Below are 16,618 nucleotides of genomic sequence, written 5' to 3'. Positions count from 1 at the left end.
TGCAGAGTTAAACCTGTGTTCGGTTTGGGGTTATGGGTTGCCCTCAGTTCCCAGGGAAGCAGAGGCACTGTCTGTCTGTCTGTGCCCCATCTCCTTCCTCCACTCCTTTGTCACCAAGAAGCAAGGAAAGAAAATCTCTGTGAAGGTTGTAATGCTTCTAAGACTGTTGATGAGATGTGTGACTGTTTAAAGTAGATAAAGCTTGTGATTCCCACCCTCCTGTGACATCAACATGCAGCCGCTGGTGATGAGGGAAGGAAGGAATCCAAGTTCACATACAGGCTGGGTTGCATAGGTCGCTGGAGGGAATGCCCACGTGGTGCCCAGGCCAGCCCAATATGGCTGCGTGTTCACAGCTGCACGCCTGTGTCTGGCTGACGGTGGGCGTCCTAACTCCTCTGCTAGGCACCGTCACCTACTCCCCATGGCTGTCCATGCCTCTACGCCAAGCCACTGAGGGCACTTTGTCTCGGGAGAGAAGGAGACGCTAAGCCTGGCAAGAGAAGTGTGTAATTTAGAGAAGGAACCAGGAAGTAGGAGACAGGTGTGTTGAAAGTAGAAAAAGAAAGGTGGTGGGCAAGAAAAGTGGCAGGATGGAGGCCGGGTCTAATGTACCGGTGCTGGGAAATCTTAAGTGGGCTGGGCTTCCAGCTCTAGGTAAGAACCAGGAAGGCTGGATAACTGAAGGTGCCAGGGCTGGTGCTTACATTTTCTGGGTTTATATAATGATAAGTGTGGGGGACTCATGGGGGACTTTATAAATGTAGACACAGGGATCAAGACCAAAAACTGGCTCAAAGTTTATTCTCTTGGTCCCCCTGGCTCACATCACTACTCACCACCTTAGCTGGGCCACTGCTATTGTTATTTCTCGGGTTAACTATTGGCCCGTGCATTATCAATTGATTAGTACAGTTGTCAAAAGGCGAATTGATAAAATAAAAATTATGATTAGGTCCAACTATGTCCCCTTAGTTCCTAATGATGAATCAAGGGATTGATTCACTGACAAGAAAAGGGGGAAATGTAAGGGTTAAATTGTACTGTAGGACTAACGCTTAGCTTGAAAGATAACAACTTTGTTCTAACACTGAAGGTCAAAAGATAACAGCCTTGCTTTTACTCTTGTAAATCATACTTCGTACTCTTGTGAATCAGGCTTTACCAATGAAGGAAACAAAACCTCAAAAAAGAGCGTCAGAGACAAGGTCAAAGAGATCCACTGGTTGCAACTTAGCGGCAGAAAGTCTAAAATAATCACCTCATTCGATAACTGTTTCTAACTCATCTGGGAACTGTTTCTCTGTTCTGTTCCCAGATAATGATAAAACGATGTGATTGGCTTTAAAAACTCTGTACCCCGGCTGTTCGAGGCCACACTCTTATCAAGAGTGTTGGTCCCGATCGGTCTGCCTTGCCTCTCATTGTAATAAACTTTGTTGCAACTGTCACTGGTGCCCGTAGCATTCTGTTTCAGGAGTCGCGTGGATGCAACAAAAGTACATTTCTGCATTCTCTATTCAATTCTATTCCATTGGTTTATATGTCTGTCTTTATTCCAGTACCATACTGTTTGATTGCCATAGCTTTGTAATCAGTTTTGAAATCAGGAAGTCTGACATCTCTAACTTTGTCTTTTTCCTTTTTCCAAAATGGCTTTTCGCTATTCGGAGTACTTAGAAATTCCATGTGAAATTTAGGTTGTACTTTGCTGTTTCTGTGAAAAACATCATTGGAAGTTTGATATGGTTTGCATTAAATCTGTTAGTTTCGGGGTAGTATTGATATCTTAACAATATTAAGTTTTCCCATCCATGAACATGGGATGTCTTTCCACTTATTTATGTCTCCTTAATTTCTTTCAGCATTGTTTTTATGTTCAGTGTATGAACTTTTTGCCTCTTTGGTTAAGATTATTCTTAAGTATTTTTGTTCTTTTTGATGGTCTTTGAAATGGAATTGTGTTTTTTAATTCTTTTTTTTGTATTGTTCATTGTTGGTATATAGAAATAACTGATTTTGGTGTGTTGATTTTGTGTCTTGCAACTTTGCTATACCCATTAGTTCTAACAGGATTATTTGTGGGGTCTTTAGAGTTTTTCACAAACAAAACTTTATAGTCTGTTCACAGGGATACTTTTATTTCTTCCTTTGCAATTTAGATGCTTTTTATTTCTTTTTGTTGCCTAACTAGTACTTCCAGTACTGTGTTGAATAGAAGTGATGAAAGCAGACATGTTTATCTGGTTCCTAATCTCATAGGTTAAGCTTTCAGTCTTTTACCGTTGAGTATGTTGTTTGTTGTGAGTTTTTCATATATGACCTTTATTATGCTAAAGTAGTTTCCTCCTATTTCTAGTTTGTTAAGGTGCTTTTTTTATTTTATCATTCTAGAGTATTGAATTTTGTTAAATGTCTTTTCTGTGTGAATTGAGAGGGACATGTGGTCTTTTCATCCTTCATTTTGTGCTAAATTTATGTTAAAGGAATTTTTTTTTCTTGTGCCAGCATAAAAAAAGATAATAAAAGAAAAATGTTAGGATATACCGTATGTAAGGAAATTTTGATTGATGTGAACCTTATTTGTCTGCGTCTATGATGCATACAAATAACCCTAATTTTTATTTTTTATTATTTTTTTAAATTTTATTCATTTTGACAGAGAGTGTGTGTGCGTGTGAGGGAGGGGAAGAGAGAGAAGGAGAGAGAGAATCCCAATTCTTACTAGTCAAACAAAATATATATTTATGATATAAAAAATGGGGGTGACTAATTGCGTCCCTCACGACGCAATCCGTCTCTTTATTACCAATTACTTACTAGTCAAACAAAATAGCGTATATTTATGATATAAAAAATGGGGGTGACTAAAAAGTACTTGCGGTGGACATTCAGCAGTAGTTAGATCACAATGTGGTGGAGCTGTCCTATTTGCAGGCCCATCTCGTTGACTGACCTTCACTTTGTTACATTTCTTACAAATTGCAGGTTTGTGTCAGCCCGCTGTGGAGCAAGTCTGTCGGTGCCATTTTTCCAACAGCGTTTGCCCACTTTGCGTTTCTGTGTCTCATCCTCGTAATTCCCACAATATTTTAAACGTTTTCATTATTATTATATTTATTGTGGTGATCTGTGATCAATGATGTCACCACTGTAATTGTTTCGGGGTTCCGAGAACCGTGCCCTGATACCATGGTGAACGTAATCAGTTAATGTTGTGTGTTGAATCACTATGTTGTACACCTGAGGCTGAGAGAAGATTGTGTGTTAAGTATATCATGCAGGGGCCCCCGGGTGGTTTCCCAAAGCTGGGTTAAGTTGGGGGTACCACTGGGAGTTCACGGGGGTGTATACAGAGCTGAGATCCGCGAGGACCTGACTTTGACCTTATCTCAACAAGGGCTCAAGAGGTCACATGGCTCAGCGAGTTGTTGCCCTGTTTGCAGTTACTGAGGGTCTAACACCTTTACCCCTGGACTTGCAAGTCTCTGGAAGGGGACTAGGGGCTCCTCGTCCAGGAAATTATTTTGCCTGGAACCTGACACAGGCTAAGTCGCAGGCTGAGGGTAGTAGTGTGGGGAGAGTTTAAGCTCCAGTGGGACAGGTGGAAAAGCCTGGATAAGGTCTTCGCATCCTAAGAGTGAAGACCAGGGAGGCTGGTGTGAGGGTGGAGAGGAGCCCTGCCCACGGCCACAACACCCACCTTCCTTCGGCCTTGAGGAGAAGGCACCTGAACACACGTGACGAGGAGGCTGGGGATGCGTGGTGACAGCTCCCGGGACTGCGACCCTCTGGCCTCCCTCTGGGGTGGCAACTGAAGCTGGCATCCCCTGCCCCCAATCCCCCTTCCACTCCCCCTGACTGTGCTGGGGCTGCGTCTCTCCCGCCCTAGCGGAATCTGGGGGTGGGGGGTGGAGAGGAGACCCCAGGGCGCAGGGTTCCAGGACCCTCACAGGCTCTCCACGCAGCTCTGTGAAGCATCAGTGATCTCAAGTTCGCCAGTGAAACTACCCATCACAGTTAGAAACTGGACAATGACTTTGGGACAGGGCCTAATAAGGACCTGGTGTCTGCCTCTCCTTTCGAGATTGTCTTGTGAGCATTTGCCAGGACATTCAGGGGCACCATGACGGCAGCACAGAAAGTTCGAGGAAGGCTATCTGTCACTTTATTGTGGCCCCACTTAAAAGGTCCAATGAACTTACTAATGCAGCTAGAAAAGTTTATCATAAAGTTAGAGGAAAAATAAAGACACAGGAATATCTAGGAAAATACCCAAAAGAAAACCTTTAAAGGAAACTGGCTCTCTTCATTAAGGTATACAATGAAACATCTCTATTCAACAGTGTGGTACTGGGGCCTGGATAGGCAGACAGTGGGCTGAATAGAAATTTCACAAATAGATACAATTACATACACAAATTCAGTATAAAATAAAACTGGTATTTCAAATCGCAGAGAAAAAGATTTTAATAAAGGCCTTTGAACCAATGCTATAATTATTTGGAAAAAAGATAAAATTAGATCTATTCCTCCAACCATACCCCCATAACTTTCCTCTGTTTGAAATAATCTCTAAATAAAAAACAATTCAATACGAATGAATAGTCCCCAAGGCAAATACTGGACTGGAGGAGGTGTGACCCAAGAGCATGAACTCCCTGGGGTTCCTCGCCATTCCCCTAAGTACTGCAAATCTCCCTGCCTTTGCTCAGGCCCCTTCCTCAGTCTGGGACACCCTCTCTCTTGGCCACCTCTAGAAAAGTTGCTCAAGACTAACCTTCATAGGGTAGTTCTATTTTTTTCTTAATTTTATTTTTTTTTAATTTATATCCAAATTAGTTAGCTTATAGTGCAACAGGATTTCAGGAGTAGATTCCTTAGTGCCCCTTCCCCATTTAGCCCATCCCTCCTCCCACAACCCCTCCAGTAATCCTCAGTTCGTTTCCCATACTTCTGAGCCTCTTCTGTTTTGTCCCCCTCCCTGTTTTTATATTATTTTTATTTCCCTTCCCTGTTCTGTCTCTTAAAGTCCTCATATGAGTGAAGTCATATGATATTTGTCTTTCTCTGACTAATTTCGCTTAGCATAATACCCTCCAGTTCCATCCATGTAGTTGCAAAGGGCAAGATTTCATTCATTTTGATTGCCAAGTAATACTCCATACACACACACACACACACACACACACACACACACACACTGAAATAGTATTCAGTCATAAAGAAGAATAAAATCTTGCCATTGCAATGGCGTGGATGGAGCTAGAGAGAGTATTATGCTAAGTAAAATAAGTCAGTCGGAGAAAGACAAATGCCATATGATATCACTCATATGTGGAATTTAAGAAATAAAACCAATGGCCATGGGGTGCAGGGAAGAGAGGAAAACATGAAAAACAGACTCTTCACTAAAGGGAACAAACCAATAGTTACCAGAAAGGAAGTGGTGGTGGGGGGGGGGATGGGTTAAATAGGTGATACGGATTTAGGAGGGCACTTGTGATGAACATTGGGTACTGTATGTGCGTGTTGAATCACTAAATTCTACACCTGAAACTATTTCACACTGTTAACCAACTGGAATTTAAGTAAAAACTTGGAAAGAAAAATAAATATTAACCTTCAATATTGTCTTCCTTTTCCAGGCATTTATGATTCATTCTGATTAGTCAGAATTCCTATTTTGTTCGTTCACCTGCGCTTAGGAAACAAGAAGCTGAAAAATCTCCCCCACCCCTACCCTTTGCTTGAACTCGCTAGGGATGAGTCGCAACATTTTTTGCACCGCATCCTTTGGAAATGAGGCGCAAGTCGGGCCACCTGTCCCCCCGAAGATCACCCAAGAAGCACACGGGGCTTTGGGGGGAATCGGAAGTCGCGGCTCCTCTGCTGGGATGAGCGGGGAGAGAGCCCCGCGAGTGAAGGGCTCTGCCCTGCGCAGTTTCACCCTGCAGGGTCCAGGCGGTGACGACACGGGGTAGAGTTGCAGCGCGGCCCCGCTGGGGCCCGTCGTCTAAGCTTCCGGACTGTCTTCTTAGCCGCGAATTCGGAGTCCGGACTCGCCAGGCTCCCCGAGGTCCACACCAGGGGGACCGGCTCTGGGAGCCCCCGCCCGCGGCTGGCTCGGGTGGGTGGCGCCCTCGGACCGCAGGGAGGGGGACCGCAGACAGGTGCCAGGCAGCCGCGCGGGGGGAGCCCAGGCCCAGGCCGAGGTGCTTGCGTCCCGGCTCCGCCCCCGTCGCGACTCCTGGGGGAGCTGAGCCTGCTTTTCGCGTCGCGACTTTTCCAGTCCGGTCGTGGTCCATTCGCGTGGGAGCCGGAGCTGGTCTCCCGGGCGTCCCGGAGCCGCCTCCTGGATCCCCTGCGTCCAGGACAGCCGGGAGCTCCCGAGTGTCAACTCTGTGGTAAAGCACCCCAGACGGCAGCGCGTGGGGACGAAGTGGCCGAGTGGTTAAGGCGATGGACTGCTAATCCATTGTGCTCTGCACGCGTGGGTTCAAGTCCCACCTTCGTCGGTTGCGTGCTTTTGATTTACGATTTTTTTTTTTGAGTCTCCTTCTGGCGTTTCCAGCTTGGGGCCAGCTCCTTTCCAGTGCCAGTCGGAGGAGCGCCTGGTTGGCTCAGTGGCAGAGCAGGGGGCTGCAGGCCTTGGGATCATGGGTTCAAGCCCCACGTTGGTGTAGAGATTATTTAAATAAATAAGCTTGAAAAGAAAGCAATCTGCCCGCTGTTCTTGAGCTTCCCCTGGAGAAGGTTGTCTTTACCCTTACTGTATAAATTCTGCCACTTACCCCTTTCTTCTTTAAGGGAGTATTCCTGCATTTGTGACCTTAATTCTTTAGAGCGGATATTATTCTTCATTTTCACCCTGTCTAATATATTCTCTTGATATTTAGCCATATTCCTTGAAGAGCTTTTGTTTTTAGCCCATTCATAATTAGGAGAATTGATTGGTCCAAGGCTTGAACCTTATGAATCTTTTTTGGCAATTGACCAATTTCCAAATGGACCAGTGTCCAAATTTGTTTCATTTTACAGTGTTACCGCTCATACTTGAGTAAGCCAGATTCTCAATACAATGGAAATCTAGTATTATTTTAGTATTTTATGTTTAGAGAACACTAGAATATAGGTTCTAGATAGACGTTTGAGGTGTATCCATTTAGGAAAATGTTTCCTCCTCAAATTTCAACTCGTTTTTACAATTACCTTGCCTTCTGTTTAAAAACTATTATCTTCAAGAATTTTCCAAAATCTTTTTATGTTTAACTTTTTTTTTTTTTTTGAGAGAGAGAACATGGGAATGGGAGAGAGAGGGAGAGAACCCCAAACAGGCTCTCTGCTGTCAGTGCACAGCCTGATTCAGGGCTTGAACTCGCCAACCGTGAGATCACGCCCTCAGCCTAAATCAAGAGTCTGATGCTTAACCTACTGAGCCACCCAAGCCCCCTGAAGTAATAATTCTTCTTCTTCTTCCTCCTCCTCCTCCTTCTTCTCCTTCTTCTTCTTTTTTTAAAGACATTTGATTATAGCAATTTAAAAACACATCGATGATTGGAAATAATAATGTAAAAATATCTGCAGGCTTATCTCAGATCTTCAAAAGTCCCCTCTATTGTCTGGCCTTGCCCGTAGCCTCCTCTCTGTCCGCTCCTTCCAATTTGTCTTATGGGCAACTATTCTATCATCAGGAAACAAACTCGCCAATATCTCCTCCACATCCCCTGGTAAGTTACCACCTAAAACTTCATTGGCCTGTCTGTGACTACATTGAGAGCCTTTGGTTCTTTACAGCGAAGAGAAGAAGAAAATGCATTAATGGGAAAGGAAATCTGACCTTAGGACTCTCTGATGAAACGCTAGGCTTCAGAGGATCCAGTCGTCTGTGAAAAACCGATCCGAAGAAAAGTCTTTCCTCTCAAATTAAGGTACTCCAGGGGCGCCTGGGTGGCTCAGTCGGTTAAGCGTCCGACTTCAGCCAGGTCACGATCTCGTGGTCTGTGAGTTCGAGCCCCGTGTCAGGCTCTGGGTTGATGGCTCAGAGCCTGGAGCCTGTTTCCGATTCTGTGTCTCCCTCTCTCTCTGCCCCTCCCCCGTTCATGCTCTGTCTCTCTCTGTCTCAAAAATAAATAAACGTTAAAAAAAATTTTTTTTTTTTAAAAATTAAGGTACTCCACTGCACGGTAGCACCGTGAGTGACATAGCATCCCGGTGCGCTGTGACCGTAGCGTCGTGAAGCCGTGGGTTTTTCCACCCAGAGGTGGCGGCGCCTGCCGACTGCGACCTTCCTTTCCAGTTTCCCCTTGGTTTTCGTCCTTCGTCCCTCAACCTCATACAAGTGATTCTTATCCTCTGTGTTCTCTTAATGCTTGTCCCAGAGAGCAAGTGGAAAAGAACTTTATCTTACACACTTACCCGTCCTGTGGGATGTACCATTTTGGCTCACCCACTCATTCTCTGGTGTTCAGTGCATACTTCTGGAAGGCCGAGGGTTGTCTGGCTCTGGCTAGTTGAGCAAAGCGCTCCTGTCCGGCCAGTCTCAGAGGCTAGCCTGGGGCTTACGTCCACAAAACCAGCCACTGGAAGTGCTAGGGGGATCGCCGAGGGAGCGGGGAGTGGTGGCCAACTCACAATGGACGGGATCCAAGGAAAGACAGGGAGGGAACGGACGTAAGAGGTTCTGGGGCTCAGGCCGAATGCGCCAGAGGAGACCGTGCATCACAGACGCCTCTCTGAGCGGGGACCCCGGCTCGTCTCTCACTGCCACCCCCGTGTCATCCGTCGTGGCCCACACGCTTGTCCTTGGAGAGCTGGTCAAGGCTCTAAGCTTCCTCTGTTCTACGCAGATATGGGAAGAATTGAAGTTTAGCAAGTGCTCCACACAGAGGCCTTCCAGCACTCACAATACTGTCAGGAACGTAAGCTCAAAAAAAAAAAAAAAAATTGCAGTGTAACGTAATAACAGAAGTAAGTTATTGAAGCTGTGTGGACGTGGTGTAATGAAGCCCCAAAGAAGTAGGCATAGGCAATCGCCATTATTTGGTACGGGAATAAAATAACCACATGCATACGTAAATAATATTGAAATATGGTAAACAGAAGTCTTTAACATGGAGTGAGAGCCAGTTTATATCATTTCGAGGATTTGGCACTCCACACATATATGAGAAAGAAAAAATACCAGATATTTTTCAAAGTGGCTTCATCGGAAATCTTATTGCCAGACCTACGCGTTGTAGCCAAATACGTATATTTAATTCCAGTTTGAGAAATCAAGAACTAAGTTCTTCATTTGAGTTCGTGGAATGCCAGGGGCGCCTGGGGGGCTCGGTCAGTCGAGCGTCCTACTTCGGCTCAGGTCATGATCTCACGGCTCGTGGGTTCGAGCCCCGCGTCGGGCTCTGTGCTGACAGCTAGGAGCCTGGAGCCTGCTTCAGATTCCGTGTGTGTGTGTGTGTGTGTGTGTGTGTGTGTCTCCCTCTCTCTGCCTCTCCCCCCCCCCCCCAGGCTCTGTCCCTCTCTCCTTCAGAAATAAACATTGAAAAAATGTTTTTAAATACATTAATTAATGGAAAGGCAGATTACTTTGTGCCCTTTGGTAATAAAGAGACGGATTGCGTCGTGAGGGCACCAGGACGCTAACAAATGATGTCTAGGAATAAAACCGCAAATAGTTTTCAAACTCAGGTTCTTTATTCCTGTACAAAGATACATTCCCATGTGTAGCAAATCAGAGAGCACAGAAAGATAGAAAATGAAACTCTTCATACTATGGCTCCATTTACCTGCTTTCTCTCAAAACAGGTAACCACTCTTACAGTTTCCTTTTTATTCTTGCAGAGATACTTTGTGTGTGTAACATCAAATTAAATATATTTTACTCCCATGTGAATGCTATTGCTCTGAAACTGCTTTTCTTTTATCGATCAAAATCTACCATGGATGTCAAACTCTATCAGCACATTTAGCACTTGTTCACTTTTTCATGAATTTCATAAAACCCCTTTGTAAGGATGGATATTTATGGATGTATGGATGTTTTCAACTAACTAGAAATATAGAATCTTTGGTTGCGTATTTAAGTTGTTCTTTAAAAACAGCTCTGGGATGTCTATTTTTCTTAGTGTAATCCTCATGCAGACAATTATAGTTATAGGACCAGATTCTAAAGAGAAATTATTGGGACAAAGGGTACATTACCCGGTAATTTTGATTAAGTTTGCCAAATTGCTTTCTTTTCTCGTTTCTTACTCCTGGAGTGTTCGTGGTGAAAGAGCCATCTGACAAACATGAGAATTTTTTGGTAATGTTTCTTTATTCATTTTGAGACAGAAAGAGAGCAGGGGAGGGAGAGAGGGAGAGAGAGAATCCCAAACAGGCTCCGTGCTGACAGCGCAGAGCCCGATGTGGGCCTCGAACCCATGACCCACTAGATCATGACCCGAGCCGAATAGTCAGATGCTTAACTTACCGAGTCACGCAGGTGCCCTACCAACATAAGACTTTAAATGACTTCTTGAGGGTGACAAGATGGAAAATGAGAAAATGATTCAGTCCCTGTTGTATGGGCTCCTGTGTCAGCTCAGGGCCGAAGGTCCCAGTTTGTTGTATGAGAATAACTTCCATTGTCTTTAATATATTTGTTATATGTTCAAGTTCCCCACGTCCGTTGTATTTTTACGCTTGATCTTAGCCAAAAGGCCCAGAAGTGATGTTCCGTTTTCTTTTTAAACACAGCACAGGAAGACTGATGGGTATTTCAAATGACCCTACTGAAGGCATCAGTGAAGAAACAGAGTTGTTCCAGCTTTATTTAGAGTGCCAACGTCCACCCTGATGTCCATCTCTGTGAATCAGCACAAACGGGCTGAGAATTGCATAACCAAGAGTTAGAAATTCTTGAATATTTAATACGAAAGAAGCATTCTCTAAGGAGAAATTTAAGCCCAGAGAAAGAAGACAATCTGTCCAATAAAATAAAAGAAAACAAAGCATCAGAAGGAGAACACTGTGAGCGGCTCTTCTCTCGGGGGGGGTCTGGTGGAGGATCTTGGATTTCTGAAGGTAGAGGACTTGCCTGTGGTGCTTGTGGAGAAGAAGCACCATATAGGCGCTGGCCCAGCCCATGAGACTCAGAAACGAGAAATCCCGCAGGGCCATGAGGATGGGAAACGTCCACTTCATGACCTGGCTTCTTGGGAGGACGTAAGAGCAGCTATTTCCGTGGCTAGCTTGTGACCTGTTTAGGCTGCTCGTGTTTCTGACGTAGTAGAGTAAGTTCATGCTGACCAAGGAGTTGAGGACCCAGAAGAAGAGGCAGAGGGGAAGGATGTGCCTTGCGGATGCTGGCTTGAAGCCGGCAGGCATGGGGGCTCTGGGGCTGATGGTGGTGGCCTGGACCACGGCGAGGAAGCTGCTGGTGGAGATCGAAAGGCCCCGGGCCACCCTCTCCAGAAACACAAACGCTTTACAGCCCATGTCGCCCAGGACGTTTCTCACACCAAACATCGCTATTGTTTTCAGCGTTACCTTGGACAAAAGTGTCACGGTATTTGCAAAAGCCAAGTGGAGGCTAAGAAGGTGTACAGATTTCGTCGCAGTGCCCGAAAAGAACGCGCACATATACTTCACAAACACAGAGATGTTCCCCACGATGCCGGGTCCGGTGAGAAAGAGAAAAATCGTTGCCCGGATATTGTTCAAAACCATGTTTTTGCTTCAAGGGCAGAGAAATTTGAATCCGGCAAGAGCCTTTCGAAGAAAGCTGTGGGCCCAGGTGGATCTGCGAAGAAAAATGCACATCAGAGGGCTCCTCCGGTGCCCAGAGGACAGTCACGGTGTATGTGACAGAGCAGATTTCGGTCCGAAGAACTCTCTTCCTTTCCCCGTGAGTGCTCCCGGCGGGTCGTTCTGTGTGGCTTCGGATGCGACCCTGAGAATCAGAATACAGAATCTGAAGTGGCAATCCGGATTTTGTTGTCTCGCTCCACACCGGCGAAGACAAACTACGTGCTCCACGGTTTATGTGTCTCCGATACGTCCGATCCCAGCGTGTGCTGAGCGGAACTAACATTTCCCCCAACCGGACGTCCCCCTGTGCTTTCCAGTTGTCGCGTGACATCGCCATCAGCCACCCCCAGGAAATCTGGGTCTTGCTCACCGCCCCACGGCCCCCCACGAGAGCCTGAAAACCTCCCGTTGCATCAGTGTTTTTTCTAGTTCCCACATTCAGCCTGTCAACCTTTCCCAGGGCCCGTTAGGTTCAGCAGCCGCGGCGAATCTCATTCTGACGAGGGTAACGATTTCCTGGTGTGCCTCCCGATTCCCATCTTTATAGCTCTGATACACAGCCCCGAATACTTCCAGAGTTGTCTTTGAAAGCCCAGACTGAGTCTGTGACTTCACTGCTTGCAAGTTTTCACCGGGTTTTCCTAGTTTCAACATCAAATCAGACGGCGTAGCCTTTGGAGATGGGACCCCAACTTTTAAAGCCGGATCAGCCAGAGACGTGCAGACATGGTCTGTGGGCTGGACGAGCTCTGATCAGACCTGATGCAGTCCGGGCAGGCCCCAGGGGGGTGGGGGGGGTGGGGGGACCTTGGAATGCTGCCCGGCAGGGGGGCAGGGGTCTGCACAGGAGGTCTGAGTCCCGCTGAGGACACGGAGGAGACCCCAGGGGAGGCCTGGGTCCCTTCGGGGCGTGTTACCGGCGCCCCGGAGGGGGCGGTTAGGAGAAGCCAGCTAACAAGGAACTGGGTGCTGTCCTGAGACAGGGGCGGTTTAGGAAGTAGGGACTCCCAGGGGTGGGCAGGGTAGCCAAGTGGGCTGGGGCCGCTTCGGTAGGAAAAGAGGAAGCACAGCCACGAAGGGTGATGGCGCCAGTCACACTCGCTCAAGAGCCCTGGGGGAATCCGTGTTTGCAGGGAATTGAGCGGTCAGCTGTCCCGCGGCTGTCCTCCCGCCCTGGTTAACAAGGGAACTGAGGCGCCTGCTGTCAGTCCCAGCCCGCCGGCCCCCTTCGCGCCTGGGTGAAAATGCACGCTCTCGCCCCCAACCTCTCCCACCTCCCTTTTCACCCAGAAGTGGCTAGAACACTGCTGACAGCTTCCCCCAGACAACATAAACCAGGAGGTCTGACTGAACCGCGGCGCTTGCACGGGCCCTGTGTGCTTGGAAAGGCGGCCCACAGGCCTTCACCCCGCTCCCTACGCTCCCAGTCCTTAAGGGCTCGGACGACCGTGGCCCGGAAGGCGTCTGGCAGCACGAGCTGCCTGAACCTAGGCTTTTGTCCGGGTTTGGCACCAGGAGGCCTCACGACCCGGGGACCTCGGTCGTGGCCCTTGGGCCCCCGCGTCCTCCCCCCCCCCCCCGGACACGTGGGGAGACCAAGGCCTGCGCCACGTTGTCGGAGAAAGCGTGACAGGATCCCAACTGCCTCGCGCCTCGTGAAATAAACGGCCCGCCTGATGGCAGGAACAGCACCTGAGCCAACCTCCTGGAGTCAGAACAGATTCACTGTTTAGTCAAAGCCCTGGAATCTGTTACAGTGACTGCACTCAGCACAGCTCAGTGCCCTGCCGTGTCCTCATCAAAACCGTTTGGTTTTGCTTCTCTCGACCCACAGTCTCCCAAGTTTCCAGCCTTCTTTTCATCTTCCCCAAATTTCAAAGCCCTGAGTCAGAGTTGGGACCGGTGTCTGTGTCACCCAATCAGCCCCTTCTCTTCGTTTCCGACCGAACCCTGGCAGAGGAGGGAGGGACGGTGTCCTCCCAGATTCGTTTTGGGAAATGTCGAAGGAAACGATTTTCACAGACACCTTTTCCCTTCAGACGGGTGCGTGGAGCCCCTTCTGGATCTAACACCTACCCGCTGAGCCAAGGAGGCGCATCCCTGTCGGCTTGTGTTCTCAACTGACAGATGAGATCAGCGCTTTCGGCTACAGACCCCTAGGGTCCAATTGCAGGGGATTGCCTCGGGCCCCCACCTCACGACCCGGCAACCCGGCAACGAAGAAGTGGGATTTTGCCAACAGCCACTGCAACGGCCACCCCGGTGGCTGTTAAGAGGTGCCCCCGCAAGCCGGCGCCCAGGGGCGAAGCAGTATTCCAAATTAAGCCCAGTGTTTCCCCATCATTGTAAGATCCCACAGCAGTGTTTCCCTGTACCTCCCACCGTGGTCCTGAATAGTCTGCCTTAGCGCCTTGAACAAGCGTCATTGAATATTCTCTTCTTTCACATTACCTATAGTGTACCAGGAACCTGCTAAAAATACTTATGTAACATGTGATGTACATGTGATAAAAAGCCTTTTGAGATAAGCACTATTTTCGTCCCCAATTTTGAATGAGGACACGCAGGCACACATAGATGGCATAAGTTGTGGGGCACCTGGACGGCTCAGTCAGTTAAGCGTCTGACTCTTGATTTCCGCTCAGATCATGATCTCCCAGTTTGTGGGATTGAGCCCCGCATCTGGCTCCTTGCTGGTAGCAAAGGAGCCTTCTTGGAACTCTCTCTCTCCCTCTCTCTCTGCTCCTCCCCTGATCTCTCTCTCTTTCAAAATACATAAACTTTAAAAATGTCGCACACAAAAAAGACTGCATACGTTGCCCACTGAGCCTTCTAAGGGCAAAAGAAAAAATAATTTTCGCTGGTGCAAAAGAGAGACCCCACCTTCCCTTCTCTTAAGAGTGTTTTCTTAAAAAAAAATTATAAATTTTTCCTCAACCCCTTTGAGATGTATGTAAATTTTTTTAAAAGCTAAATAAAAAGCTTACCAGTTTTGCAACCCAAGAATGTTTTTGTCAAGGACCTGTGAGCCACCTTTTGAAACATAAGCCTGAAAGAAGACAGTGCCCTTGTCACCCAGTTGCTACAGGACATTAGGAGCCCAACTTCTGGGAGGACCTTATCCCAAATTGCAAAACTGCACCCTGTCATCAGAATTGAGAAATTTATTTATTTTCTCTTCAGATGAAGCCAATTAATTTACACAGCATCATCCATATCACCAGGTGACTTTAGGACGCACTATGTGTGACAAATGGTGCTGGCCAGACTTCTCACTGGAGGGCAAGCTATCACTTATCTTGAGATAAGATGTATGTGATGGGTTGCACCTGCTTGGCTCTATTAAAAGTGAGCTTTTGTTTTCTCCCATCCAAGTACTAACCAGACCCAACCCTGCTTAGTTTGCGAGTAGCTTTTGTTTTCTGATCCTGCAGTCTCTTTAGCGGATTGTCTGTGGTGCACAGCACATTATGGTTTCCTGCTTTCTCAATAATGAAATTGTTTTCCTTCCCTTTTACTTTTTATAGAGAAGTCTTGTGGTTGGCTGGAGATTTTGTTGCTAATTCTCTTTCTCCAACACCCATAGATAGTGAGTAGCTGAACCAAGGATTGAACCCAGGATTCTAACGCAAGAGCACAAGCTCTTAACTCCAGCCATAGTTCCACTGGAGTCAGATGCTTAACTGACTGAGCCACCCAGGCGCCCTGGAAAATAAAGGCTTAAGAAGAGAACATCTTCAGGACGGGCTTAATAGAGACTATAACAAAAATAAAGAGGGGTGCCTGGGTGGCTCGGTCAGCTAAGTGTTGGACTCTAGATTCAGCTCAGGTCATAAACTCATGCATGGTTTGTAAGTTTGAGCCTTGCATCAGGCTCCATGCACACGGACCGTGTGGAGCCTGCTTCGGATTCTCTCTCTCTCTCTCTCTCTCTCTCTCTCTCTCTCTCTCTACCTCCCCCACCTTTCTAAGTAAATAAATAAATTTTTTAAAAAATAAAGACTTTTGCTGTGTGAAAGACTCTGCTGAGAAGATGGAAAGACATGCCTTAGACTGGGAGAAATATTTACAAAGTGTGTATCAAACAAAGGATTGTTCTAGAATGTAGAAATAACACTCAAAACTCAAAAGGGGAAAGAGGAGCAATCCAATTATAAAATGTGCAAAAGGCACGAAATATTTCAATGAAGAGGACGGACAGATGGAAAGCTAGCATGTGACGAGATGTGCAACGTCACCAGTTTCCAGAGAAATACACATTAAGATGAGATATGTCAGAGAAATGAAAGTGTACGTGCACAAACGCTCGTACACAAATGTTCACAGCTAGTTTGCCTTCGAATGGCGAAAAGCTGGAAACAACCTGGAAACAATCGGAACGCGCCTCAATGGGTGAATGGTTACACAAAATGAGGTACATCCATACTATACAATAGTATTCAGCAATTAAATTAATTACCTGCAGCCCGTGGCTGGCTCACTCGGTGGAGCGTGGGACTCTTGATCTTGGGGTTGTAGCTTCAGGACCCCCGTGCTGGGTGTAGAGATTCCTTTTTTAAAACTCTTTAAAAAAATTAATTAACTATTGATGCATGCAACAATTTAGATAGATCTCAAGGGTACTATACTGAGTGGAAAAAAAAACTCTAAAAGTCAATAATCCGTCATCTATCTATCCATCTACCCTTCCACAACTTTGTTTTGTACGTTTGAATAAGCAATGCATTTGCTAGGGTTTAAAGCTGCATCTATAAAGAAATAAAATAAACAATCCTCCCCCACCCCAGTCCCAAGCTACCCCTTCCCCCACTAACATCAGCCTTTC

At 46.7% G+C, this 16,618-nt stretch overlaps 1 protein-coding gene and 1 non-coding gene across 2 annotated transcripts; one reads left to right on the top strand and one right to left on the bottom strand.

Annotated features, from left to right (window-relative positions):
- Window positions 1–6,436: 6,436 nt before the first annotated feature.
- TRNAS-GCU (transfer RNA serine (anticodon GCU)) lies at window positions 6,437–6,518 on the top strand. The gene has a single exon. It is a non-coding gene; the product is annotated as a tRNA-Ser (tRNA).
- A 3,158-nt stretch (window positions 6,519–9,676) lies between these two features.
- LOC131515258 (putative vomeronasal receptor-like protein 4) lies at window positions 9,677–12,264 on the bottom strand. The gene is given in 2 exon segments (XM_058736006.1): window positions 9,677–10,838; window positions 10,840–12,264. Coding segments are annotated over 2 exon segments (927 nt in total). The 5' UTR covers window positions 11,713–12,264; the 3' UTR covers window positions 9,677–10,784.
- Between the last annotated feature and the right edge of the window lie 4,354 nt (window positions 12,265–16,618).

This window comes from Neofelis nebulosa, chromosome 6 (genome assembly GCF_028018385.1).
Source record: "Neofelis nebulosa isolate mNeoNeb1 chromosome 6, mNeoNeb1.pri, whole genome shotgun sequence".
Lineage (NCBI taxonomy): Eukaryota > Metazoa > Chordata > Mammalia > Carnivora > Felidae > Neofelis > Neofelis nebulosa.
The sequence above is the reverse complement of the archived record's forward strand: the minus strand, read 5'-3'. Positions and strand labels throughout refer to the sequence as shown.